Below are 22,608 nucleotides of genomic sequence, written 5' to 3'. Positions count from 1 at the left end.
CCTGCACTTCAAGAAATGTGTTAAATGACGTTATAACTTTATTCAGGAAATTCGTAATAAACTTTACTAAAGCAATGTGCATTTTTTAAGAATGTAGATGCACCATTGTTTGAAACTGTGCTAAAGTCATGTAAGTATGTCAGGTGCTTCAACAAACAAGACTTCTCTATAGGATGCATCTATGTTTTCTCTCTAATGAGGAAGCATTAGACTACTGAGAAGTGCGCATGCAAAACCAAAATGGGCGTTTACCAATCAGTGGCCAATTTCAAACTACAATAAATGTTTTTCAACCATTTTTCAACAGACTTGCTAAACCACCCTAAACCAAGCCCCCAGTGGATTAGAGCAAATCAGGTAAAGCGGCTGAAAATGGCCATTGTGGTTTGAAAACGCCCCACTGATAGAGAAACACCTACTAGTGTTCTGCAGAGATACATGCCTGAATGATCTTGTGCTCATAAACTACAAATCACTGTTAGTTCAATGTCACTGTCTCCACCCATGTGTGCTGTTGGCTTTCATCAAAATTTCAATGCTGATCCAACACATTTTAAACACTGAAATGTCAGTCTCAACCAAAATTATGGTTGAAAATTACCAAAACTCAACATTGTATCAATGTCCCCATGCTATCTGTGCGATTTATTTCAGCACTTTACTTACTTTGAAAATTAGTGTATGTTAGTAGATTTAGTAACAATAAATAAAATGCAAGTAAAAAGCATGCTAAAAACAGAAATACATTATATGCACCATTGTTTGAAACTCAGAGAGTGTCAAACACACAAGACTTACGAATAGGACGCACCTTGTGTTTTCTCTCTAATAAGGAAGCATCAATTAACTACTGGAAAGCCCACATGCAAAACCAAAATGGGCGTATACCAATTAGTGCCAATTTTCAAACTACAATTGGTGTTTTTCAACCAATTTTCAAAAGACTTGCTAAAATCATGAGGGCCCACCCCTAAACCAAACCCCCAGTGTATTAGAGCAAATGAGGTAACACCATTGAAAGTGCCCATCATGAACTGAAACGCCGCACTGATTGGGAAACACCCAGTAGTGTTTTGCACAGATACGTGCCTGCAAGATCTTGTGCTCATAAACTAAGGCTACGTTTACACAGAAACGATCTGAAGAGAAAACGCAAAAGTGATCACTTTTTATTCTGCGTTTAGACGAGCGTTATGGGGGGGAAATCTGCGTGCATACGGTGACGCAAAAGTGTGTGAAATTCAATGTAGTATGCACTCCAGGCGGCTAGGTGGCAATGTGAAGCACTGATCGGTGCCTTCACTGTCTAGCAGATTTTTTTTTTTTTTTACCAGTTTAGACGGAAACGCGACGGTGGAGCGTTTTTAAGATTTCCACTCTGGCATTGAGTAATGATGCTCATTAACTATGCCCTTGTAGCCGAGCTGCACCAATCACATTGGGTTATCTGATATAGGCGGGCCAGAGGCGAGCTAAACAGATGACGACAGCGCTGCGACGTCGAAGTCATTAGTAAACATTGCAAGATGGCTCTGGATGAACACCAGTTGTTTGAAACGGCTTTGGCCGCTACAATGAACGAGTTAGACTTGGCTTTTTATCTAAAAGAGGAACAGAAGACGGCGCTTGAATCGTTCCTTTGCAAGAACTGCTATGACTGCTATGTTGCTCGGAACTGCACCTAAGACTTTCACCCACTGTTGCACTTGTGTATATGGTTGTGTGATAATAAAGTGATTTGATTTGATTTGAGAAGGACGTTTTTGCTGTTTCGCCGACCGGATACGGCAAGAGTCTAATCTACCAGTTAGCTCCGCTCTGAATACGTCACCCCGTGTATTGTTTTGATTGGTCGTAATGTTATCCAATTGCGTGCAGTGAGATTTTCAAATGCATGTTTGGTGCCGCCCGGCGAGTTGGGCGATTTTCATTACTCAATCCCAGACCCTAAATCTTTCGGATTTGGGCCTGGATTTCCAGGCTAGTTTGGAAGCAGTTTGCCTTTAGAAATCAGATAAAGGCAATATCAAAGAGGAAATCAGGAAATTACCTCTGACTGAAATAGTTAAAGTTACATTTCCACACAAATATTTCACAATTTATACTCTAAAATACTTGATTCTGATATTCTGATTGGTTAGTTGCCGCAAATATCTGTCAAATATTTTTGTATAATGCCTATATAAGCCCAGTGTTTTCACTCATTCATAGTCCTGGTTTCCCGCATCTTAGTTTTGATCTTCTTCCTGTTGTCCTGGATTTCCCTGTTTGCCAGTGTTTTCTGCCCTGGTGTTTATTGTCAGGATTATCTGCACAGTGTTTTGACCAATTGCTTGTTACATGGATTATGATCCTGGATTTCTCAATAAAAGCTGCCTGTGGATCCTAGTTATAGCTATACGAGTTATAGCTATATATAGAGTTAAAGCACTTTGTAACAAATTGATGCAAACCAAAGTTTAAAACACGTTCTGCGGCGAAGACCTAAACACATGTAGGTGAATAAAAGCCTTTTAAATTGACTTAATTATCCTGCTTTATTGCACTCAATGTCTATTTCTGATTTAATTACAATGACCTGTCATAGTTTAATCTATCCCACCACAGTTTTATAATGAACCTGAAAGATTAATAACATTGTTTTTTGCTCCATTGCTTTGGCAAAGCATTTGTCAATCGAAAAGAAAAGAAAAGAAAATCGCGAAATAGCTTAGTTTGCTTATCACACTGCAAAGGCTGTAATCTAATTAAATAGTTTGAGGCTGGTTTTAGAGCGAAGCGCATTGTTCACGCAAGCAGCTCATGAGTCATGATTCACATCTCTGTTCACAGTATATGCTGCGAGCTCCATCACTGCATGTGCTGTGAGTTTAATGTGCATTTGTGACTAGTCCTGTGTATCCAGTTTTGTTAGCGTTGATTTTATATTTGTAGCAATTTTGCACTTTGAGAGTCAGTAGACTATATTTTTATATATTTTTGAGTATTGTGTGTATCTTTGGATAGTTTACTAACTAAAAATATAGGCTACTCTTTGAAATCATAGCTAATTGTATTTACATTTATCCAAAGCGACTTACATTGCATTTCAAGGTACACATTTACATTCTTATCAGTTCTTGCTTTTTCTGGGAATCGAACCCATGATCTTGGTGTTGCAAGCGCCAACGCTCAACTGTTTGAGCTACATTTATTGTATATTTGTATATTTTACTTATAACATTTTTCATTAACAATTATTCAGTTATTTGTAATATATATAATGTCATTGTTACAAAACAAATAAATAAATGAATAAAAATCAGCTAGCTATATAGCCAGCTACTGTTGGATAGAAACTTCAGTGTAGCTCAAAAGGGTAGCTTGACTGTATATTATAACTTATGAGTAGCTTGTAGCTTGTAATTTGTCAAACTACAGTTTCAGAGTATAGCTTCCCCAACGCTGAATGTTTGTTTAATGGTATAGAGTTTACCCACAACTGAAAATTCCCACCAATTCTGACATAATTTAAACATTTTTAATTGTTTGTGGATTTTCTCACTATGCAAAGTGAGACAGCATATTGTTACTTAGCCAGTGATTGCAGTTCACATGAAGGCAATGTGCGCCTTTTTTTGTTTTACTCATGACAGGGTTTATTAAATTCTTGATGATTAATGACAGATCACTCCTCACTAATGAATTTGTTCTACTGTGTTTTCTTTTGGAAAATTCCAAGTAGCCTATATTTGCTTGTACTCAATCTTTTCATCGAGATATACTTAAAAATATAATTAAGTATAAAGTATACTTGGCTTGTTTTGATCGAGTAGTCTATTAAATATACTTTTTTTTACATAGTTTTCATATGAAGACCTCTGATGCAAAAGCCTCTAAAAGCCACCTCTGTCAAAAATGAGATAATAATATTGAGTGAATGCTCTCCGCACATTAGTATACGTTCATCAAATACTTTCACTTCAAACTCACTAAATCCCAGCCTCAGCCCATTCAGAAATGCAGATGTTGTGCCGAATTTCGACCCCCGCCAAATGATTACCCCCCTAGGTTTAGGATTAGTTGTGGGGGAGTTAAGATTAGGCAATCAGGTACTGACTTCAACGAGGGGGGTAATAATTTGGCAGGGGGTCGAAATTCGGCTTACTTGGGAAGAAACTCGGCATACTTGGGTAGAAACCTATACATAGGAGCCTGATGAAAATGTTAATATTAAACAAAAACTTTAGACGGACTTAACAGTTACAGGTTTTTGCATCTGAAGTCTTCATATACAGTCTTATGAAACTTACATTGTTTGAAAATATTGATTAGAATATTGATATAAAACAGGTATGTTTCTAATTCTGCGTATCTGAATTTTTGTGTAGGCTAGTCCACTGGCAGTATAGGAATTTACTTTAATTCTACTTTTCCCCACATTGACTGAATTTTCCAGCTATCCATGTTTTCACTGTTATACGGTAGGGGGCGCTATATGACACATCTTCTAGTACAGAATCTCCGTCAAAACACAGGAGAAGAAGAAGCTGAAACAAGTGATAGAAGATTGCTCACTCAAATGTAAAATAACGTGATCATCAAACATTAAACAGCATGTAAATCAAAACTGCTTAATATTACCAAATGAAATGAAGCATAACCCACGAAGAGAAAACTTACAAGTATACTTGCAGTATAAACTACTAAACTATAGTTTACTGAGAGTAGGCCTACACTTCAGTGTGTACTTTCATAAACTAAAAAATGTACTACTTGTATTAAAATAGTAAACTACTAGTATACTTATAAGTTCACTTGTAGTACAGATGCATTACAAATAAGAAACCTAGTTATGTACTTAAAGTTTACTACTTGTACACTTAAACGTATACTTTTATATACTAAAAGTGGGCCAATTTAGTCTTGTAAGTGTACAGTTTTGAAATAGTACACTTACAAGTTTACTACAAGTAGCCTACACATTGATATTAGTATACTTATATACTTGAACATTACTTAAGTATACTTCATAAAATGAACTTGAAATAGGCTACTTCATTTTCGTAAGGGCACTCCACCCTACCCCATTCCATTCAATGTCTAATCTAAAATTAAATCTTTGCACTGTAAATGGTGAATGATGGGTAGGCTATGTAGCTGTGGGTGGCATTTAATGACAGCATCACTTCTGTATGGTTGCATTTTCCAGTATTGCTGAAGTGCACTGGTTTAATTAAGTAATCATCTCAAAACACCTGACTAAAAATAAAGATAAATGACAGTCCTTTCTCAAGAAATGAAACTGATAATATATTTTAGAATGCTGTATATTAACATATGACAGCCGGCAAGTGTCAGTGGAATGTGGTTGGAACAATGGAACATGGTTCATGATAGTGTGATGTTAGGGAAGGTCATACATTTTTTTTAATCAAATGCATTTTTGGGTATCACTTTACAATATATGTGCACTAATATGCATTAATTTATGATTAATTAAGTTAATGCTTAATGTGTGCCGCATCAGCAACTAATAAAGAGTCTATCTGATTAATAGATTAAGTAATATATTGCTATTGATGAAATGTGTAATCATAGAATAATACCCTATCGACATCTAGTATTAACTAATAGTGTAAATTTATGTGTTAATTACCACAATGTGTCGAAGTTCAACTTCCAGCCTTCGGTTTTAATGAATAATTTAATTCTTTATTAATCATACATTAGTTAAACATGATTTAATGCATATCAGTGCATCTGTATTGTAAAGTGTTGATAAAGATGAAAAAATGACTCTGTATTAGTATGTCTGTGTGTTGTGAATGAATGCATGCGGAGTTACCCGTTATGGGAAATGTAGTTCATGAAGTGGTGGCAATGGACTAGGAAGGAGTGCCCTCTGGTGGAGATCAACGTGTGGATGTGACAGTGTCCATTGAAACAAGTGATAGAAACTCGATGTCATTTCAGGACATGTAGCCTACTTTCTCTGAACACTCTTATATCCTGTCCTGCAGCATTTTTCTCACATACATCTTTTTTTTTCTTCACTACCATAAGGAAGTTGTGCTTTCCAGTAAGTCATCTGAGGTATAGGTGACATGATTCCAGGATTACTTTCTTTTGTTAGAGCATTTCAACACAAATCTAATAAGCAGGTTTGTTGCTGTGGATATGTATGTTGGGTGTTATTACCTTTATGTTTCTTAACCTTCTACATAAAGAATGCACAGCAGAGGAAACACCCCTGACATAAAGACTGAAAGGAAACACTGCAATAGTTTGGATATTTGAGTGATGGTCATTTTTAGATTAATTTGATTAATTTGAAAAGATATTGTTATTGTTAATCAAAATAAATGGGAATATTTTTATTAAAATGTGCCCTTTTCCTTATTTATCTTGGACCTATTCCTAGTGGAAAAATCTTATTTCAGTATAGTACAAATTATGTTAACTTACTTGAGACTTACTGATATAAATATTATAATTAAACTTTATTTTGGAGTATACTTATTTATTGCACAATGCACATTATTAAGCCTAAAATGTGTTTTAACATCTATAGTATGATCACTGTGTCTTAAAATGCAAGATTATACCTAAAGTATACTTGCAATATAGTTCAGTTTTAGCACAATCAAATTAAGTATATCTTTAGTTGGACCTCAGCAATACTTCCAGATATTGAAAGCGCATTATGTACAACATTAGTTGTTCCAATTTAGCATCTTTAAGTATAACAATTTAGTATACCAAAAGTACAGTTGCATGGTGTATTTATAGTAAGTAAATAAATAAATATGTAATTCCATTTGTAATACACTTAGCATAAAATAAATGTATTTCAAATGCATTTTGGTATACTTATTTTTCACTAGGGATGAAAATAATTAAATAAAAAGATAAAGAAAAATAAAATTCTTAGGTTAAATGTTGTTTTCTTGTAATCTGAAAGATTGCAGTTGGAATTGATTTATTGCAATTATATAATATATATAAATCAGTAAAAGCAAGATAAAAGTTGTGCATGCTGTAAGCATCGGTAAGAGAGTGTGAGAATAAAACAGGTTTGGGTTGATGAGTGTGTAAGACTTTCCTAAAGCAAGTCCCATAAAATATAGCTTTTTAACGTTAAAGATATTAATAGCTTCTTTTGAGTGGCATTTATATTTTTTTATCTCATTAGGGGAAGTATGCATAAAAAATTCTATAAAACCACTTATACTTAATTCTTTCAGCATTTGTTTCTGTTTGCCCTACATGTGAGTAGCTTCTCCATTAAAATCCAGTTCTTTTTTTCTTATAATGAAGAAAAGTTAAGAGGTTTTCCATGCAAAAATGACTGGATAAACACTTTCTGCACACATGGACCAACACATCAACACAATAAATACTTAAGTGGACATTTTATTTCAAGAATACAGAAACATGCATATTGTTTATCACTGCCCCAAAACACAAACATTCATTTTTAAACATTTATTTTATTTAATCAACATTTCATCCCAAAAAATGCCAGATCATTCATAATATTCAAGTGAAAGTTCATGTTTTTTTCCAACAATTGTATATCTCGGTAAGCGTATTATGTTGAAGCATGTTGAGTGAAAGTGAAAAAGGAAATAAGTGGGGAAAAAAGACAATATGCTGAAAGAATTGGGACAATACCAGCCATACCAAAGGTCATTGTTGTGTGATTATAGCATTTACCCTCAAAAACTGTTCATTTACTGCTCTTGCATAAGATATGTTTTCAAAATGAAAAGACTTTAATTGCAATTCATTGTGTTCTTTGTGTGTCTACTAAAACTGGCCACTTAAAGGATCTCAGAAAGTGGACAGTAGATGCATGCGATCAACTGATCTTGTTCTTTTGGCATTATATACCAACATCCCTGCCACCACAGCAATGGAGACAACAAAGAGTCCTGCAAAGACCCCAGTGCTTGTGCTCATGTGTAGAAATCCACCATCATTTGAGGCTACAAAATGAAAGAACAAGAGTTAAATAGAAAATAATGACAGAAATCATATTACAGTCACTGTTAAAGGAATAATTAAGCCACAAATTAAAACTGTTGTTTTAAAGACCTATTATGCTCTTTTTCAAAGTCTGATTTAGTTTTTTGGATCCACTAGAATAGGTTTTCATCTATTATGACTCTTTTCACAAGATGTAAAATAAGTCTCTGATGTCCCCAGAGTGTGTATGTGAAGTTTTAGCTCAAAATACCCAACAGATCATTTTTTACAGCATGTTTAAATTGTCATTTTTTGGGGCTCAGAAAAACGCGCTGTTTTAGTGTGTGCCCTTTAAATGCAAATAAGCTGCTGCTGCACGGCACAGGGGGCGGAGCCTCACGAGCTCGCGCCTCAGAGCCAGGACAATCTCATCTGATAATAGAGAGCCTAAGTCCCTCCCCTCCGCTTCCGGCTCATGGGACCTTATGTCGGAAAAAATATGTATAGTAGTCAATGGCGAGAGACAACTTATCTTTTTATTCCGTCTGAACTGTGCCCTGAATTACACATATGATGTTTGTCAATTTAAAAGATAATTATGAAAGTCAAGAAAGTCGCAGTTTGTCATAAAACAGAAGAGTAACATTTAGTTTTATGTGAAAATCTCTCGTCTCGCACTATATGTACGTCACCATCCGTTGCTCGTATGTGTTCAGTCTGGTACAAAACACTCAGGCATGACGGCGTAACGCTACGATTATAACGTAAGATTATAGAAAAAATTACAGATGTTATAGCTTCAGTAAAGTTAGCTTCATTCATTGAGAGAAAAGGTATGACGTCACATGTGCGCCTTTTGAGTTTGTAGTCTTTGTAATTACACGTTTTCACAGTCTTATACCTCAACAGTTTTACATCAAACTGCGACTTTCTTGACTTTAAAATGTATCTTTTAAATTGACAAACATCATATGTGTAATTCAGGGCACAATTCAAACGAGATCAAAATATTTGTTGTCTCTCGCCATTGACTACCATACAATATTTTTCCGAATTAAGGTCCCATGGTGGTCAACCGGAAGGGGAGGGCTCTCTATATCAGAACAGAAACTCTCAGTTGCGGTGTTCATTTTGACTTGGAGTCGGACAATAATGCCTACAGAGCCAGAGAATATATGCTGTATGGAGATAGAACAGGTATAGTTTAGTTTAATTATGGTTATAACTTATTTGTCATCTGCTTTTATCCACTATTAATACAAGCCTGCTGTAGCAGACCCTGTCCGAATGATGACCAAAATATACTGATGAGTTCAATGAAGTTTATTGTACATCACACAAAAGATGAAGCGTTAGTTTTACTCCAGAGAATCACAGTAAGAGCTGAATAAACACAGTATAAGAAGTGAGCATTAAAGTCTTATCCATAAACTCTCTCTCTCTCTCCCTTTCATTAGCATGGAACATACACAGCGAAGTACACAAAACACTCGTTAAAACTAACAGTAAACAAATATACACACCTTTTCAGTAGGTGCTTAATAAACTAGTAAACCTTATATCCGTAAAATGACTCGATGAGCTGTCATAAAGAGTGCGCTCTCACTTTCATTTCTGCCGTGGTCAGTAACGTTAGTCCTGTCGCTCTAAAGACCGTAAGCTGGATCACAAACAGTACAGATCCATTCTCGAGTAACAACGAGAGTAAATGAAGACTGCTATGTTCATTCTTACATCCAACAGCAAAACACCTCAATCGCTTAGGAGACATTCTTGTCTACAGCTGCTCAAGCGTCGAAACAATGGCGGACTCTGTCCAGCTCACTCAGGGTGGGTCTATGCTCAAACTGCAGTGTCAATCAACAGTCGTGGGAGGGGCCTGTGCAAAGTGACGTCACATTGCCCCGAATCTGAGAACAGCTTGTTCTGAGACAGTGCTTATGATTTATGGGGATTATAAAAAAAGCACTGGGTGGATTTTTATCATTATAGGGTGGTTGTGTACACACACTGCCAACACACATTTATGTTCAAACACCATGTAAAAGTGAATTTTGCATAATAGGTGCCCTTTAATGTTCAAAAAATACATTATTATTAACATATTTCACAGTTGCAGCACATCTCTTTCCAGTCTGTCAGTAACACACTGTTTATTTAGTTCCTGTCTCTATGAAGCCCCTCCTTGTGAACTGGCTGGATCAGTGTGTTTTGACTGGGCAAGTGCTTCAAGCATGTTTTGTAAATGTCACGCCCCTTTCCCTAATGTGAGTTTTTTTCCCCTTTTTTCCCTGTATGCCATGGGTGGGAATTATTTAAATGAGAAATATTGTGAAATTAAAAGTACGTTCATGGAAGAAACTCAAGAGTACAATCGAGGCATTTCAGGGAGTTCAGAAACAGTGCTTACTGATATAGACAATAACTCCCTTTGGAGTGACTTTGTGCTTTGTAACGTTGCAGACCTTTTTCATGCTCAAACAGCAACATTTCACACTAAAGAATGTTGTAAATGTAAAAAAGCATAATAGGACCCCTTTAAACCATATTCATATACCTGCAGAATTATGAGTCTGTCTCGCCACACGCAGGGGACCCTGCGTGATGTAGTGCCTGGCTGTTTCTTGGCTCACGTCTCGCCTACGTCTGCGAGCGGCTTGACTGAGGCAGCCTTGGGCACATCTGGAGTTAGAGCTGTCTTTTGCACACAGGATCACGGAGCAGCTAATGTACACCTGTCAACACGATTATTATATTGAAAGGTTCCTGCTCAACACAATTTACACATTATTGTTATGGAAATGTCTCACACCTCATCGAAGCCTCCTGTGAACTTGAAAGCTTGGATCTCAAAGTCATATTTTGTGGAGTCACTTGGGTGAGGCATGACTGTTTCATCCATAACACACCTGAAATAACACAATCAAATAACTGAATGACTTCTGAACATATACTTAAAAAAAACAACAACGTATTATTACGTATTATAATACGTATTATTTTTCAAGTTAGAGAGAAAATGCAACAAAAAACATTCATCATGCCTTAATGAGATTTGTTTAAGTATGCTCACCAAGGCTGCAATTATTTGATCAGAAACAGTAATATTGCAGTTAAAAATTACAGTTCCCTTTTGATACGGTTCACTTGCATTGTGTCAGTTTTTTCTGACACTATGGGGAAACTCAGTTTTCTCTGAATACTGAAGCCTGATGACAAGTTTTTCAGCCTGCAGAAACCAGGAACGATTTCAATGCGAAGATCATCTCCTAGCTGATTCTGAAGACGACAAGACAGAAGCCTCTGTACTCGCCGTCGAAGCAAGCCACCTGCAGCGGATCAATTTTGCCTTTCCGGCGAAAGCAAAAGAGCAAATGTTATCCGTCGAAAGCCGAAAGACCAAATTTCTATTCTAAAAGAGCAAATTACGCGACGTTTGTTGCAAAATGTCACACCACGGGTGTGGCTCATGCAGGGTTCTGTTGTAAAGTTTTCTTTCATCGAAGCAGAGACCAGGAGACAGTTGGGATCGCGTTCAACGGAAGTTATTCTTTATTGAGAACTCCGCTGTACGTTGCTGTAGTACTTCCAACATGATCTAACTCTAATACAGTATGCATTGTAGTTATATACATTCCAGGGGGGGGGGGATTACATAGAGGTGGAGATTCTGAACAAAGCATGCAAATTAAATATACAGGTTAAGGTAACACCCTAGACTGAGGGTCTGGCCCATCCTAATTCAATCAGCATAAGGCTCCAAGAGCCATTTGGGTCCGAAAGCCATTTGCAGAACAAAAGGTGAGATTCTCAGTGAATCATTCGTGTGCTAATCCCATCAGTCTGACAATAAGGAGAGAACAGAAATTGCAACTTTGCTGAGATCTTAATCTTAAAAGATTCTTTACCATGATGTTATGTACAGAAGCATATTTGAAATAGATTCTTAAATTTGTAACCCTTCAGTTCCAATGCTTCCCTCGTATAAGAATGACTCGGAGAATGCTGGACTCACTGAGACTCTTCAGCGGCCCTCACCACAGTTGACGACGTTGAGGAAAAAGGATATACTAAACTTTCGTATCCAGATAGCTCCCCATTACAGACCGTTCTTGAGATTTGTGTTCAATGGGGTGGCTTACCAATATACAGTCCTACCATTTGAACTGTCCATAGATCCACGCACTTTTACGAAATGTATGGATGCATCTCTCTCCCCCCTGAGACGAAAGGTAGTTTGCGTCTTGAATTACCTCGACGATTGGTTGCCCTTAGCCCAATCAAAGGAGGAACTATGTATGCACAGATCTCTGTTCCTTAGCCATCTGGAAAGTCTGGGGTTCAGGATCAACTTGAGCAAGAGCTCGCTGTCCCCCAGCCAACGCATCGCATTCCTGGGGGCAGTATTCAATTCGTCCCAAATGCAGGCCTGGATTTCACCGGAACGCTCACTGAAAAATCTGTTAGTGGTGGCATTCACAGCTGGGAGCAACCTCCTCCTGAAAATGTTTCAGAAGCTACTGGGCCTCATGGCAGCAGCCTCCTTAGTAGTTTCCTTGAGCCTGTTACATATATGCAGCCACTACAACGCTGGTTGAAGGCCCGCATCCCACTCGAGCGTGGCGCGAGGGTCGCATTATTCTCAGGGTGACCCACGGCTGCACCAGAGCCCTGGTCCCCTGGCTCCTGGATGGAGCCAATGTTGAGCTGGCACATCAACTGCCTGGAAATGATGGTAGTACTTCTGGCCTTCAAGGATTTCCAGCAAGAACTCAGAGGGCACCTTGTCCTGGTCTGGTAGGACAGCATGACAGTGGTAGCCTATATAAATTATGAGTGATTCGGTCTGCCTAGTCAGTCTCCACCCTCAGAGGTTTTTCTAGGAGATATCATACCCACAGGTTCCGGTCCCAAACCCAAGCCTATCCCTTATAGGACATATTCTAGGTCCCTATCTCTGGTAACCTGCCCTGGGGCCCTCGCAGGATGGCTTCCGTTCTGCGCTAATAGCACTGCGTTTTGCAGTGCGTTCCCCGTAGTGTCAGAAAAGATTGACCCAATGCGAGTGAACCGTGTTGAAAGGGAACATTCCAGTTACTGATGTACAGTAACCTTGGTTCCCTGAGATAACGGGAACAAGCATTGCGTAGCTTCCCATGCTACTGCGCATTTGCACGAGTCGAGGCTGCTGCTACTCTGTCGAAAATGGCTGAAAAGACATTTGTCTGCAAATGCACAGACGTGCACAGATGTGAACCAATCAGGCTTCAGTTTCCCCACAGCGTCAGAAAAGTCTGACGCAATGCTCGTTCCTGTAATCTCAGGGAACCAAGGTTATGTCCGTAACCAGAAAGTTTTCTGTTTTAATATACTTTAAAATGTTATTTATTCCTGTGGTGTCAAAGCTGAATTTCCAGCATCATTACTCCAGTCTTCAATGTCACATGACCCTTCAGAAATCATTCTAAGATGCTGATTGCTCAAGAAACATTTCTTACAATTTACAATTTCTTTAGGATTCTTTGATTAATAGAAAGTTCAAAGGAACAGCATTTATTTTAAATAGAAATAATTTGTAACATTATAAATGTCTTTACTGCCACTTTTGATCAATTCAATGTGTCCTTGCTGGATTAATGGTAATGTATGTCTTAATTGATTATATTATTAATTTATTTACTATTAAACTCCATTGTGTAAGATCACAGAAATTGCTTCTAAAGATCTCTCAGTAGCAGATCAAATGTTTGCAGCATTATTCAATGTGTTGACGTAATTTCCACTGAAACAGGAAGACAGGGCGGGACATATAAAACAGCACCTCCCCTTTTTAAAAATAGCCAGTAGCATTTAATTTATATCACAGCTCGGCCAGAGCCATTGAGCTCGGTAAAGCCGCAGTTTCCTCCTAATCTCCTCCATATCGCTTTAAAATATAGCATTCTGTGCAGAATTCAAATAGGTCCAATACGTTTTCTGGTATGCACAGACTCGCGCAGATGATCCGCAGATGATCTGTGCTAATGTGTCTCTGGACTGGAGAAGACTGTGCGCTGCGGCGGTTCGTGTGACACTAATGTGAAACCAGACTTCATTCACCCCAGTGGAAAGCATATTTACACTGTCTGGATCATTCCCTATTCCCTATAGTGTACTATGTGCTATTCACCATATAGAAAATAGTAAATGTGTGAACAAGTGACCGATTTTAGACACAGATTCAGTGTTTATTTATAATGTTGGGGGCGGGATGCTTTAGATTCTAGAGAGCATTTGATTGGACAGAAAATCTGATTAGAAGCTGAAGTGCAGTGTGATGCCATCAAAATTATTGATTCATATTGGCGGAAGTGGGAGACTGTAAGTTTTGAATGCTTATCTCTTCTAAATATGAATTTTGTCATTGTTTGGGGGTCCGCTAGCTTATAGAATACAGTAAGGCTCATACTAAAAGCCGAAAAACTTGATTTCATGGGGACATTAAGTGCTTTGAGCAACTTGACCTTAATTAAATGACAAATAATTTTTCTTTCACTAATACAGTTCAAACAAGTGTGTTTAGCACTGAATAAGGGTTCAGGTGCACAACATCTTTAGCTTCACACTTGTTTTCACATTGCAGCCACAGTAAGTAATAAATAAAATGTTCCTTATTTGAGGAAAGCCATTGTGAGGTTTTCAACAAAGCCTTGAAGGCCGACCATGTATTTGAAGGAGAACACCAACTTTCTACATGGGCTTGAACCTGAAACCATTTGTGTTAGTTGACCAAAAGCTTAATCCAGTGAGCCTTTAATTTTGCAACAATCCTGCAGTGTTTTAAACATTACCAATGACAAACTTGGAGTATAATGAATAAACTTACTCTGTCCATGTCATTGCTCATTCTGAAAATGTCAAAATCTAGTTCATGATAAAATCTTACCCGTCTTTGATGATGTCATAAAAGACAGAACTGAACGGATTGTCTTCAGGAGTGGCCCTGCAGGACTCAACGAAGAGTGTGACCTCTGGGAGAGCAGTACGGGCTTCAATGCCCATGTAGATCTTGTCCATCAGCTGAACCTGCACTGGATACTGGCTAGGATCTACCTGACTGTTAAAGGTTTGGTCTGTGAAAACTTCAAATGAGTAACTAAATGTGCCAAAGCTGGATTCAGTGAAGATGTAGTCAGATTTGTGGTTGACATAGCGGTTGGACACACTGGCTATTTTGGGATACTGGCAGGAGAAGCCAAATTTAACTTGATTGCGTCTGGTGATAACAGCATTCGGGTTCTCAAAGGAGTTGATCTCGTTTTTGAAGACAAAGAAATCTCCAGAGTCCTGGTTGGTGTTAAATGAAGAATAAAATTATCAGAATGTAAACACTCAAATATTCCAAAAAGAATTTAGAAGAATATAAAACACAGTTTCCTTACATCCATCGTAGTGCCACAGGTGTTGAGGGACATTGTGCCCATGATGTGGGTTTGATTGGAAGTAAGAGAGCAGGTAGGGTCTCGCAGTTGGAGCCAGTCCTGGTCAATGCCATCCATGGAGGCTTTACTGACTACAATGCTGATACTGTTATCGTCACAGATGACCTTTGCTTCACCTTAAAAGATAGGATGCATTTATTAAGTCACAATTAGTGTATTTGTATGTAACCTGCATTTAAATCATGAAAAAAACCAACACAATTTGCACGATGAGCACAAACACAATTCATAACTCACAACATTCTCAGTGGACATTAGCGATTAATCTATTCCAAATACATTTGAAGGTAACTCCCTTGAGTACTAAGGTTTGTTACCGCCCAGCAACACAATTTTACATTTACATTTAATCATTTAGCAGACGCTTTTATCCAAAGCGACTTACAACTGAGGAGAACAATAGAAGCAATCAGACCAGTTTTTCTGATTTTTTTTTTTAAATCAGAAAAACAAATAGAATAGAATAGAATAGAATAGAATAGAATAGAATAGAATAGAATAGAATAGAATAGAATAGAATAGAATAGGCAAGTGCTAGTATTAATTGGTCAGGTGCTGGCGAAAAAGATGCGTCTTTAGACATTTTTTGAAAATGTTCAGCTGCACAAATTGAGATTGGCAGGTCATTCCAACAGCAGGGAACAGTCCAGGAAAAGATCTGTGAGAGTGATTTTGTGCCTCTTTGGGATGGGACCACGAGGCGTCATTCACTTGCAGAACGCAAGCTTCTGGAGGGCGCATAAGTCTGAACTATGAGTTTAGGTATATTGGTGCAGACCCAGTGGTTGTCTTGTAGGCAAACAGTGCCTTGAATTTGATGCGAGCGGCTATTGGCAGCCATTGCAAACTGATGAAGAGAGGTGTGACGTGGGCTTTTTTCGGCTCGCTGAAGACCACCCTCGCTGCTGCATTCTGGATCAGTTGCAAAGGCTTGATAGCACATGCCGGAAGGCCCGCTAAGAGATCATTACAAAAGTCCAGTATGGATGGAACAAGAGCTTGGACAAGGAGTTGTGTAGCATGCTCTGATAGGAAGGGTCTGATCTTCCTGATGTTGTATAAAGCAAATTGTAATAATATGGTCTGTGAAGCTCAGCTGATCATCAATCACAACTCCAATCATCAATCACAACTCCAACTGACAACAATGTCAGTACAATGTACTGTTAATTTTGTTCAACCAGTTTAATACGTGCTTGCTAGAAGAGGATTTTGGTTGCTCCTCAGTGATTCACCGAAAAGATTTGTTCACTGATTCGTTCAGTGGCTCTTTGCGCCAATAGGTGTCAATAAGTGAATATATTTGTGCTTTATGTTATTGAATCATAGCCTAGAAATCTAGCGGCAGCAAATGTAATTTGCAGCCAGGGTCGTCTAGCAACTATCCGTTGGCTTGCGAGCTGGAAAAAACAAACTCTAGTCAGGCCAATCCCATTGTTTATAGAGTCGATGGGCGAGCTTAACATAATGACGGCAGAGTTGCGACGGTTCCGCGTGAATTCCCTGCTACTTGAAAACAAAGAAGATGGCTGCTGCTGCTGCTGGCAAACAGCGGTCTTTCGAAACGACTTTGGCCGCGACTCTGGAAGACTTGGACTTAAGCTTTTCTTTGAGAAAAGAACAAAGAACGGCACTGAAGTCATTCTTAAAAAAGGAAGATGTGTTCGGAGTTTTGCCAACCGGATGCGGCAAAAGTTTAATCTATCAACTAGTTCCGCTGGTGGGAAAACGCTCTGGTTGGTTGTAGCGCTATCCTATTGCATGCAGAGGGAATTTGAAAGACTGTTTATCCCGCCCCTCAGTTTGAGCTCTGCCAATGGTGTGTTCCCAGACCCATGATGTGGGTCTGGCTTGTCAGGCTAATTGAATCATTCAATTCATCAACATTTTTTGAATGTCGACAAATCAAATAAGGTAAAGAACTCTAGAAAGAGCGTCAAAGCATTGTTTTCTCCACAAATAACAAAGCAGCCTATAACCTAAAAAATGTACGAGTTTAACTTTGTTAACACATTAACTGTACAAACAACATGCCATAAAACTTTAGAAAGTTCGGCAGTTCAGCAGTCACATCACATGCTTCAAATGTTGAGAACGATTAACGCAAGAATTATTTATTCACTTAAAAGATTCATTCAAAAACACAGATTCATTCACAAACAACACAGAACACACCAGTACTTGCTAAGCATTCACATATGTATTCAAATGTTTCTGCTAATGCATTTACCTGATAAAACCCTTGCTTTTGCCACAACCACAATAATGCACCTCATTTCTGACTGTCTGATGAAGAAAAAAGAGGAAAGAACTCTTGAGAAATTATACAGAGAACACAAATTACTGGTGAACTTAAAAACAGATCCCCCTTTACCTGTGAAGCGTCTCTGCTGTGAAACACACAGGTACATGGCGAAATAGATCCGTCTCCTGTGGAATCCAGGTCAGTGTTGCCATCATAACCCCATTACTCAAACTTGTCAGGGTCTTAGACATATTAGAGGGGCCACTGACCTGGAAGTCAAAGATGCTACACAAGAGGAACAGAAAGATCACAAACATCAACTCAAGTGACTGGCACATGGAAAAACTGCTTTAGCAAACATTGTCAGTTGAGCATATCAAGGTATGCTTTGACCTAGTGATAAAATAAAATCAGTTTAATTAATCACTGCACTGCATTAAAAGTCACTGCACTAAGAAATTACATTTTGTGATACTGTATATCAACTCTCCCAGCTAACACAAATGTTTTAAAGGGGCGGTATAATGTCCTTTTCACAAGACGTAAAATAAGTCTCTGATGTCCCCAGAGTGTATGTGAAGTTTTAGCTCAAAATACCCCACAGATATTTTTATATAGCATGTTAAAATCGTCAGCAAAAACGCACTGTTTTGTGTCTGTTCCTTTAAATGCAAATGAGCTGCTGCTCCCAGCACAGAGGACGGAGCTTCAAGAGCTTGCACTTACACAGACATGCACTGAAAATTTCAAAAACTTTTAGCCTTTTATGTTCAAACCGGATTCAGACAATGATGGAGAGACTCAAGAAGAGGTGACAACATGTAGAAGCAACAGGACATTTCTGAATGGTTAGTTGATGAATTAATGTAGCTTATGTGTAGTTATCTTCTAGTCATTGATTATCATATTCTGTCTTGATAATCTATAAATCGTGTTCCGGGGGCGGGGTTTATGTAAATTTAAGGGTTAGTGATGTCACTAACCCGGGAGGAATATTGTGTAGTCTCTCAGCCGTTTGTTGTAGTCCTTAAAAAGCAATTTCTTTAAAAGCAAATATCTCCCTTTGCTTTGAACTTTGAGCATTGTAACTTTGCAGATGCTGTTTATACTCAAACAGCAACATTACACAATGTTCTTGAAATGTTCTTTCAGAATGTTCTCTGATCGTTCAAAACACAAACATTGTATAAGTAATGTTTTTGTGCTTAATTTTTGAGTCCATTATTAAAGATCAAATAATTCTGAACGGATAATGAACTTATTAGAAGAATGTTCTTTGAGAGAACCTTGCCAAAACGTTAGCCACGTTCTGGGAACGTTCCATGTTAGCTGGGTTGTTGAAGTTTGGTAGCAACAGAAATGTTGCAAAAAAGTGAAATGCAATTAAATACAGAAGTCAAAGACAGTGAAAACTAATTGGCTGACAAAGAGTGGAAGACAAATATGTAACACCAAACATTATTCAGACCTGTTGTCTGAGATCTGTGCTTGGAGGGTGATCTCGTGAGCCTGTCCCACAGCCGCATGATGTACATCTCCATGCAAAGGAGTTGGTGTCAAGAAACTTGGCTTGTTCACCCCTGGCACACAACCCTGAGCTGGTGGAAGAACTGCAAGATGCCGTAGATTGTGTTTAAATCCACAGAAACAATGCACACAATACACAGTTTCAGTGGTACACTCTTCATTAATGAGCACAACAGACCAAAAATACACATTCTAAGGGTTTCATCATCCACAAACTGTGAACACATAAGTGCACTTCTACTTTCAATTACATGCTGTGATATAATTAACCACTGAGCCTGTTCTTCCACAGTTTTTCTTTTGTCATGTATTGCATTGTTTCTGGCTCTTGCACACATTCTGCCAAAAGACAGAAACTGGTTGTTCAGGCGATTAAACACAAATGTTCTGCTGGTGGTGATTGATGTCTCTATCGGCGGAAATGCACTTTTGACTTTAATTTCTTTCTTTATATTTTATCAATGCCTTCATTCACCAATAGATTATACATTTCACACCTTAGTATTATCTGCATTCATTTTCCAGTCATTTGTGATTACTGTATTAGGAATTTTAATCAGAGAGATTGCTCTGAATATTTCTTATTTCTTACTGAAAGGCTATATCTATACAGTTACCTTCCTAATTTATTTTTTTGCATAAAGGAGAGTCTCTGTTTGACCCATAGCAGATGTGCTACAGTGTGCAAATGTGATTCTCACTCACTTTCAACTCCAAACTGCAAAGGCACTTGACTGAGAGCAGTTGGGTTGCTGTCATTGAATGCATTACTGACAGAGAAGACCCCATTATGGTCCATCACAGTTATGTTTGAAACAGGATAATCCTCCAGGATGAGCTCAAACACATGCACACCCAGGGCCAGTGATTCTCCTGTGTGCAAAGTGCATGATTCCTACAAAGCAGAATAAACCATTATATACTGTATATATATAATATCGTATCATACAGGATCACACACACTAAACATTACCTTGTGAATATGTATGTTTGTATGTTGATGGCACAGTGTGCAGTTGGCGTCATTAAACCTGCATCTCACAACATCGTCATCTGGGTCATGTGCCAGCAACTGAAAATTCTGGAAGCAGTTCTGAGGAATCCTGAATATTATCAAACAGAAGATGGAGCAAGATTAATTTTTGGAAGTAGATGTGTCTGTTATAAAGGCAAATGTGAATAATTGATTAAAATGCACAAACCTTATGTTTGGAATTGCTGCTGAAACAGGGGATCTGTTTGGAGACTGAGTGTCAGATCGCTGGCTAGTGTCAACATGAGTGTGAAGCGTCCATCCACCGACACCTTGAACATTATCTTCCCAACAGCAACCAGAGGAACTGAAAGAGATATTTGATCAAATGCATAATGCATTCTTTTAATGTCATGCATTTTATGTGTTTAAATGCATGAGTTCACTTTACGCATTAACCACAGAACTTAGCATAATAACATTCCTTTAACCTAAACTATTAACTTTTAAGGTCTATAGTATGTGCATTTTGGGATTTTATTATTTAACCTATTATGTATATTTTGCGACCATGTAAGACTGTTATCAATAACTTAAGGTAGAACATAATAGTTCTATAATCTAAAAGTAGCATCAGAATTACCTCAGAATGAAGGGACCATTAGTGACATTGGTGGCCATGTGAACCTCTGATTGACACCACAGATTTTGTGCTGTGCTGTCTGTCTCCATAGGTTCTGTGTTGGTGAGGACGCCACAGGATCCACTCTCACAGATCCAGTTGACTTGTGAACCACAGGGACCCCTACTGGACTCTCTGTAGTAGAAGTGCATCTGCATAAAGCATATAGAGGATACCGGGGTTACCACATGTTTAACTCTATGAATTTTTCTCAGGAGAGATTTCTTTTTAAAATGTTTATTTTTAAGTTTTGGCTATAAAAAAGCCACATCAGAAACAACACTGTAAAAAGTTGCTGCCTTAAATTTTGAAGTATAATCAACGTCTCGGTTATACCCGTACGTCCCGTACCCGTAAGACGTACGTCGTGACTGATGAATAGGAATCCTATTCGTCGGTCACGGTGTACGCCGAGAGTGACCGACTGATAGGGAACTTGGATGTTTAAGTCATTACAACTTAAATTACATTATATTACTTAAAAAATGTTTTTGAATCTTGTATAATTTGCCTAACTTATATGCATAAAAGCAATGTAAAAACATGTTGTCATAACTTATTGATATTTTTACAGTGTATCTAACTGCAGTGATATAGCAATACCTCCCTTTATTATTGTTAACAAAAACTATTATAAAAATCATCAGTTATCAATTATATTGACCAATTTCTCATTTTCAGTAAATGAAATAATGCTGAAATAAAGTAAAATATAAATATTAGATGAAAACTTAAACTTTCAAAAGTTTAATGAAAATTAGAAATGTTGCCTTGGCAGCTAACTGAAATAAATGTTTAGCTGAAGTATTAAAAGGACTAAAACTGAAACTGAAATAAAAATAAATTAAAGCTAAATATATTCAAATCAAAAACTACTAAAATTACAAAAGCACATAACAACATTTCTAATAAAATGAATACATAAATAAGATCAAATTCAAAATGAATAATTACTATATATATAAATAATAAAAAAATAGCATTGCATCACAGCAACCATCTTTTTTTTCGAAGAAACTTCAGCAACTATTTACCATCTAGGTTTAGATGACTTAATTTTACGTAAAATTAATTTGACATATTTTGTATGACAGTTAAAATAGAGGTCAAATAAAATGAATAAAAAAAAAAACAGAGTGAGACTCATTCAGTTCTAAAATGTTAAAACTGGATTTACCTCCATGGATCCATCTGGAAATCTGTTTCCAGGCGTGAACGTCATGGAACCCCCATAGAAACCTACGGCTGGTCCCACAGCGAGAGTCAAGCTAATCAGCAGCAGCAGCATCGTGCCGTGTGCCATTGCGTCTGATGGAAACTTTCGGTGAGCAGTGCTATATACAAAGAGAAATGGGTTGATGCCTTCGGTTTCCAAGTTATTGTTTAAGTTGTTCCACCAGTTGATGACAAGCATGTGATGAATGACAAGAATCAGGTGCCTTAAAAAGCCACACACGGATTATTTATATCTGGTTACTGTCTCAACTTTGATTTCCTATTAGGCTATATGAAGATTATACAGATAACAATATAATGCATGGTAACTTGATACATTGCAAAAAATATTCTTTTCTAAATTAGAATGTTGTCAAAACTCCATAAAATATTAAGAAATTGTTTTATATGCAATAAAAAAACCTTAAAAAACTCATTTATAAACCAACTTTTGCAGTCGATCAAGATGAAATTCACATTCCACAAACAAGATACCAAATATTTCAGATGATCTAACTGTTAACCATGTTGTATC

General features: G+C 37.7%; 1 protein-coding gene across 1 annotated transcript; it reads right to left on the bottom strand.

The window, feature by feature from the left end:
* Positions 1–7,377: 7,377 nt before the first annotated feature.
* On the bottom strand, positions 7,378–22,165 carry LOC311089425 (uncharacterized protein). Its single transcript, XM_084124107.1, has 13 exons — positions 22,036–22,165; positions 20,820–21,010; positions 20,406–20,543; positions 20,177–20,306; positions 19,909–20,098; positions 19,145–19,286; positions 17,806–17,961; positions 17,662–17,717; positions 15,372–15,547; positions 14,876–15,276; positions 10,763–10,859; positions 10,508–10,685; positions 7,378–7,970 (listed from the first exon to the last, which is right to left on the bottom strand). Exons 1-13 carry the CDS (start codon positions 22,159–22,161, stop codon positions 7,816–7,818), a joined length of 2,136 nt encoding a protein of 711 aa, XP_083980233.1. The 5' UTR covers positions 22,162–22,165; the 3' UTR covers positions 7,378–7,815.
* Between the last annotated feature and the right edge of the window lie 443 nt (positions 22,166–22,608).

This window comes from Abramis brama (genome assembly GCF_963993115.1).
Source record: "Abramis brama genome assembly, chromosome: 9".
In the NCBI taxonomy this organism is placed as follows: domain Eukaryota; kingdom Metazoa; phylum Chordata; class Actinopteri; order Cypriniformes; family Leuciscidae; genus Abramis; species Abramis brama.
This window is presented reverse-complemented; position numbering and strand designations above follow the sequence as displayed.

Excerpts from the sequence above, each read along its gene's own strand:
- LOC311089425 (XM_084124107.1), bottom strand. The coding sequence starts at position 22,161 with ATGGCACACGGCACGATGCTGCTGCTGCTGATTAGCTTGACTCTCGCT. Across the intron at positions 17,962-19,144 it reads GCACAGATCTCAGACAACAG|CATCTTTGACTTCCAGGTCA; the intron begins GTCTGAATAATG and ends CCTCTTGTGTAG. Across the intron at positions 17,718-17,805 it reads ACAGCAGAGACGCTTCACAG|ACAGTCAGAAATGAGGTGCA; the intron begins GTAAAGGGGGAT and ends TTTCTTCATCAG.